General features: G+C 27.8%; 1 protein-coding gene across 1 annotated transcript; it reads right to left on the bottom strand.

Moving 5' to 3' along the window:
* Positions 1 to 459: 459 nt before the first annotated feature.
* Positions 460 to 6,163, bottom strand: LOC107453972 (cuticle protein 14-like). Its single transcript, XM_016070998.3, has 3 exons — positions 6,031 to 6,163; positions 3,993 to 4,094; positions 460 to 1,706 (listed from the first exon to the last, which is right to left on the bottom strand). Exons 1-3 carry the CDS (start codon positions 6,034 to 6,036, stop codon positions 1,332 to 1,334), a joined length of 483 nt encoding a protein of 160 aa, XP_015926484.1. The 5' UTR covers positions 6,037 to 6,163; the 3' UTR covers positions 460 to 1,331.
* Positions 6,164 to 6,705: the final 542 nt, after the last annotated feature.

Below are 6,705 nucleotides of genomic sequence, written 5' to 3'. Positions count from 1 at the left end.
CAAAGTTACAGGGCTATGGAATTGAGCATTGAGAGCGGCAAAAGCAAAATGGGTCCACTGTTCAAAATATTAAAAAAAAATTTTTATGTAAGTTCAAATTTTGAAAGCCAACGAGTGATTTGGGGGTTTTAGTCTCAAAATTTCATCAAGTCAGAATAGGGTTAAAATACTCGGAAGAAATTGTTACTTGACTTCGATTTTGTGATATACAACTAAGATGATGTAATGCTGCTTCCTTTGCTTGTCTAAAAGAGTTTGAAACTACCATCATCGTCTTTAGTATATGTGCTTACATTCTCTCAAAAGTATTTAATTTTAGATCAGCCCATATTTATTCTAAGTGCCAAATCATCTGTAACTAAAACAGTTACTATTACAAATATCCCAGAATTTAAGTTTACGATTCAATATATCTTAATATTTTAAATACTGAGATTGTAGAATAATTAAACTGACAAATTGAGATTTGAAAAGATTTTATTGATAAACATATAACATACATTTATTTTTTAACAATGGAAATATAAATTAGGATGCTGTGTATGAAATCATATTCTTTGCCAATGATAAAAAGGATAAAAACTATGATGGTAAAATTCTTTTCCGTTTTGTGGTAATTTAACAATCAAAAATGAAATAAATTATTATGAAATTGGTAAAATCTTTACAGTGAATATTAGTTTCATTAAAATCTATATTCTTAAATAATCAAATCGCTTTAAATTTTGTACACATTTTTTAAAGAAAAATATCAAATTCATACTTATATATTCTAAAGGAGAAGGGCGTAAAATATTGATTGTAGAAAGTAAATGTATATGAAATAAATTTCTTTGTTAGGAAAAAAGTATAAAATTAAAAGGATATGTTAAAGGAAACAAGAAAATAATGGCTTTCAGTTTCAAGCATTTTGTCCAAAACTAAATTTTTTAAGAAATGTTAAAAAGCTGCACATTATTGCAAAGAAGGAAAATTGTTGAAAACTAAGCCACCAGATATGGAGCTTCACTCCAGATTCTCTAAAACGAGATAGTGTAAAGCTACAACAGAAATTTTGAGCTTCATCTTAGTTTGTCTAGAACAATATAGCAAAAACATAAGAAAATTTAGTGATTGCATAAAGCTGCGACAAGAATTTCCCCATTTCGGGTATAAATGAATTTTGCATTTATTGAATGCACGAAGAAATTAAGCTGCTGTCTTAAAATGCATTGTGCTTGCGTAAAACGATCAATGTTGCATTAAATGCAGGAATTTCTATACTCGACATAAGCTCTGTTTAGAACATCATTGAACTGAAAAATAAATTAACCTATTGTACTTAGATATCTTTAAAAGTGGTAAGCATAACCGTAGTGTGGGGCTGTTAGATGGTGAGTTGCATAAGCAATTGGTGCTTGAGCGAAATGTGCAGCTGGAATTGCAGGAGCGTATGCAATTGGAGCATGGGCTGGTGCAACAACCAATCCAGCCTTGTTGATGGCAGTATGGGCAGGATCTTTAGGTTCGACACCGGGTTCGTTGGTCTTGATGTCAGCTCTGAAACCAGCAGCATCTGCTACGTAGTTGACAATTCGGATTCGACCATCGGCATCTCTTAATCCGTAAGAGCCAGCAACGTTGCCATGTCCATCACCAGTCTCTTTTCGGAAAGTTCCACCAGTAAGATGGCCTTCGTCATAACCAAAGTTGTAGTTTCCAAAATTCTGTAAAAGAAAAATATGTCTTTCTTAATTTTTTTAAAACAGCTTTCTTTGAAATAAAAACACTTTCACTTGTAATATCTAAAAATTCACGTATTAAAGCGTATAAATAGTACTCTGAGAAAAAAGTATAGTAAAATTTATCGCTATGGGGACACCAAGTAACTCAAAAGTTTTTACCAATTTAGGTAAAATTAACAATGAAATATGGATTTATAATAAAAAAGTCATAAAATGTGGTCAATGGGGTAAAATTTGGTAATTTCATCATGATATCTTAGAGCATGTCATTAAAACCATTTGTTCGGTAAAATTTACTTTTTGTATTTTTTGCTAAATCTGAGGTAATAATAACTATAAGCCATTTCGATATGAACGAAAACATGACCAAATAAAAGGCATAAATAACGTATATTTTGGTTTTTATTCGTTGAAATGCATTTTTTTTCCTTTTATTATAGATATCATGGCCATACAGTATGGAAATTTTAAAAGAATTTTTTTCCATGTAAATGGTTATTTAAAAGGGTGGCATGTCAGGTTTTTAAATTTTTTACTCTAATTCTATATTTATAGGGAAGAAAAGGCAAAATTCCAGCAAATAATTCTTTGATAGTTGTGTCCTAACTTTTTCAAAATATTTCTTTTACTTATTTTAGTATCAATTCATTTTATTTTATCACTCTAGTTAGTATCATATCATTTCGGAAGAACATAGGGTAGCACATTAATCGATTTTAATTAAATTTCGCTACGCTTTATAATGAAATATCGCAATCCATTTGAAGTTTTTAGTTTGTTATCTCAACAACAACAAAAAAAGTAAAAATTATGAAAGAAAAAAATAAGCCCAAAAAAAGAAATTTATTTCTCCACCGATTGTTCACGCTTGATACAGACTAATTAATTAGAAATTCTGGATCTTTACTTTCAGCCATGAATAGGTTTATTGATTCAGTGAGTGAATAAAATAAAAGTAAAAATTTTTTTTAACTCAAATTATTAAAAATACGCTTTCTTCATCCTTGCTTTTCAATTTATATAAAATTTGTCTTTAATTTGTGATTTTTTTTTAACTTTTAGAAATAATAACATATCAAGCGATATAACAATGCTATAGAGATGTATATATTAGGTAATCCTTATAATTCATAAAAAAAAATTTTTCTCGTCTGTTTTCTGCAAAATTGTACATGAAATATTTTTGTGAGTAAAATGTTGGATAAAATTGTTTACTAATAAAAAGTAAATCATTTATTCTTTAAGCTCTTGGCTACTCTAATTTTTCTACTGTGGAAAAGAATTAATTATGTGAAAAATATTAATAATAAAATTCAATAAATTCAAGTTAAAAAAAAGATGGAAATGTCCCTATTTAATACCAGTATGACTGTTTAGTAAGTTTAAAGCAGAGCGTGCGCTTCTTGTTTCTCAGTGGCTCCATCTATGGCCAAGAATACGACTTTAGTCACACACATGTCACATCCCGTTTATAGGGTGAACCCATGCATACATCCACAGATCGTAATTTTAGCCTGAACCAGAGAACGATCAATCTCCAATTCAGTAATCCCAGATACATGATTTGTTATAGGAACATGGGGGACTTTGTGACCTAGCAGCTTTAACGAGCACCAGTCACCATTTACTAATTTACTATTTCGGTCAGTGGGGATAGAACTCACGACCTCTTGGACATTGTGCCATCGCCCTACCAACCAAGTCATCCCTTCCTACTCTTAGCATGTGAAAATGAGAAACAATTGATGCGATTTTGACTTAAATTAGGTCGTACTTAACATCCTTAGGCAGATGTAATTATAAATATCGTTAAGAAATATTGTTTTCTTACATATTCATCGCCCTTAATAAGTAATATCTGAAATTATTTACTATATAAATTTTTTAAAAAAAGTGTTAGAATTCATTGGCAAAAGCTTTAAAATTATTATAGTGTTAAAATATTTTAAGCGATCACTAGGTACCCTGGCGCATTTTTTAAAATAAAGAATCGTGTTAAATCATTTATACAGCAAAACATTAAAATTTTAAATTATCTGACCGAAAATTAGTATTTTCGACAAATCCAATATTCAAAACTATAACAGATAAAGAATAATTGCAACTTTAAATGAAGTTATAAAAGTTCTTTTGAACTATTAGAGCTAAACTAAAAGAAAATATTATTTAATAAAAAATATTTATATTAACGTTACTCAAATTAAAATTAAGTCTTTGGGGGAAAATATTTATAATTTATATACATTAAAAATACAACTCAGAACTTACGTCTTGGCTTCGGTATTGAGTACTGCCACCGGTACCAACAGCAGCTGGGTGAAGAAGTACTGCAGCCTGACTTGCAGCAAATAAAGCAAAGAGAATGAAGACCTAAAAATAATTTGTTTGTAAATTAAATGTAAAATAAATGTTTTTTAAAATTGTCTAAACCATGAGACATTCTTAAATTTTGATGATTATATTTTTTTATTATATTTATGATTATATTTTTATTTATGAAATAATTCAAAATAATAATATAGAAAAGGCAACAAACAAACACTGATTAAATAAATTAAATGAGTTAACTTTTGGATCTTGAAATTCATATCAAAGACTGCAAAATTGATTACATATATTGTGATAGAAATATTGAAAAAATATATCAAGGATAACAGAAAGTTAATAAATGTAACGATTAAATTAAAGTTTGAAGGGTGTTCAGCAAGAACTTGTAGTTTATAGAAAGTTAAGTTTTTCAGCAGTATAATCTCAACATTCTAACTATAAAAAAAAATTATAGAGGGTGTATAAGAGTACTAAACGAAAATATCTTCTACAGTAAGAGTTTTTTAAAGTTGCTGATGCTATTATTGAATTTCCTGAAAAAGCTTAAAAATTCAGGTTTTAACTAATTTTTGAAAATAAGTTCTAATAAAAAACAATTTGAAGAAAAATTATTCAAAAATTTTTTTTAACCTTATTATTGCTTTATTTATAGAAAGTTGAATTTTTCAGTCGTATTATCGAAACATTCTAACTACGAGAAAAATTATAGAAAGGCTATAAGAGTACTATGCGAAAATGACTTCCACAGTAAGCAAAGAAAAATAATTTTTAAAGAGTTTTTTTCACGTTGCTAATAATATTATTAAATTTTAAAAAAAATTAAAAATTCTGGTTTTAGTTAATTTTTGAAGATAAACAATTTGAAGGAAATTTATTGAAAAAAGAAATTAATTTTTACCTTCATTATATCCTTATTTATAGAAAGTTAAATTTTTCAGCCGTATTTTCGAAACATTCTAACTATGAGAAAAATTATAGAAAGGCTATAAGAGTACTATGCGAAAATGACTTCCACAGTAGGCAAAGAAAAATAATTTTTAAAGGTTTTTTTTTTACTATGCTAATAATATTATTAAATTTTAAAAAAAGCTTAAAAATTCTGGTTTCAGTTAATTTCTGAAAATAAACAATTTGAAGGAAAATTATTGAAAAAAGAAATTCATTTTTACCTTCATTATATCCTTATTTATAGAAAGATAAAATTTTCAGCCGTATTATCGAAGCATTCTAACTACGAAAAAAATTATAGAAAGGCTATAAGAGTACTATGCGAAAGTGACTTTCACAGTAGGCAAAGAAAAAAAATTTTTAAAGAGTTTTTTTTATGTTGCTAATGATATTATTAAATTTAAAAAAAAGCTTAAAAATTCTGGTTTTAGTTAATTTTTGAAAATGAACAATTTGAAGGAAAATTATTGAAAAATGAAATTAATTTTTACCTTCATTATATCCTCATTTATGGAAAGTTAAATTTTTCAACCGTATAATCGAAACATTCTAATTACGAAAAAAATTATAGAAAGGCTATAAGAGTACTGTGCAAAAATGATTTCCACAGTAGGCAAAGAAAAAAAATTTTTAAAGAGTTTTTTTACGTCGCTAATGATGTTATTAACTTTAAAAAAAAGCTTAAAAATTCTGCTTTTAGTTAATTTTTGAAAATAAACAATTTGAAGGAAAATTATCGAAAAAAGAAATTAATTTTTACCTTCATTATATCCTCATTTATAGAAAGTTAAATTTTTTTACCATATAATCGAAACATTCTAATTACGAAAAAAATTATAGAGGGGGTATAAGTGTACCACGCGAAAAAAACTTCTACAGTAGGCAATGAAAAATAATTTTTTTTAAAGTTTTTTAAAGTTGCTGAAGAAGCTGAAAAGGTTGAAAAATTCTAGTTTTAACTAATATTTGAAAATAAGTTAGAATGAAACAGAATTTAAAAGAAAATTATTGATAAAAAATTTATTTTTACCTTCATGATTAATTGTTTGGATGTACAGAGAGAAACCAACTGTTGATGTTATCAGATGTTCTCCCTCTTTATATACATTTGTGTGGTCAGTAGAAAAAGCAGGTGTGTCCATATGGGAATCTTGAATCAATCACATGACAAGGGAGATGCCCGAGAGGGTGTAGCCCCTTTCGATACCGTTTCCTTCCGAAGGTCGTTCGGAAAAGATTCCTCACGTACGATTTCCTTATGAGGTCAGTTTAAAACCAGAAGCTGGCATGAAAAAAAGAACCAAACGCGTGAGAAAAATTTTACACGATGCTTCTGATTAATTACTAAATGGAGTTCCTTTAACTGTAATTTCAATGATTAATTAAAAAGGTCTTTAAAATTCTTAGATACTATTTTACAAGTATAGTTATAATTTTAACTTAAAAATTATGATAAAAAGGTAGAACTACAATTTTTAAAAAGTCAAAAAAGAAAGAAAGGAAGAAAATAATTCGTTTATTGCTGGTCTGAGAGTGAAAAATTTGAGAGCATCACTTTCGAGGGGGGTTTTCGGTGGATGGCCGAATCAATTGTCAATTGTTTTCGGCAATCAGTTGTTTGATCAATTTATTATAAACCAATTCGAAGAAATGCTAATGCCTTCGTCTTTATTTGCGCTCATAAGCTAACAATCGAACTATAAAT

The sequence above is a fragment of the Parasteatoda tepidariorum genome, chromosome 4, assembly GCF_043381705.1.
Source record: "Parasteatoda tepidariorum isolate YZ-2023 chromosome 4, CAS_Ptep_4.0, whole genome shotgun sequence".
Classification (NCBI taxonomy): domain Eukaryota; kingdom Metazoa; phylum Arthropoda; class Arachnida; order Araneae; family Theridiidae; genus Parasteatoda; species Parasteatoda tepidariorum.
The sequence above is the reverse complement of the archived record's forward strand: the minus strand, read 5'-3'. Positions and strand labels throughout refer to the sequence as shown.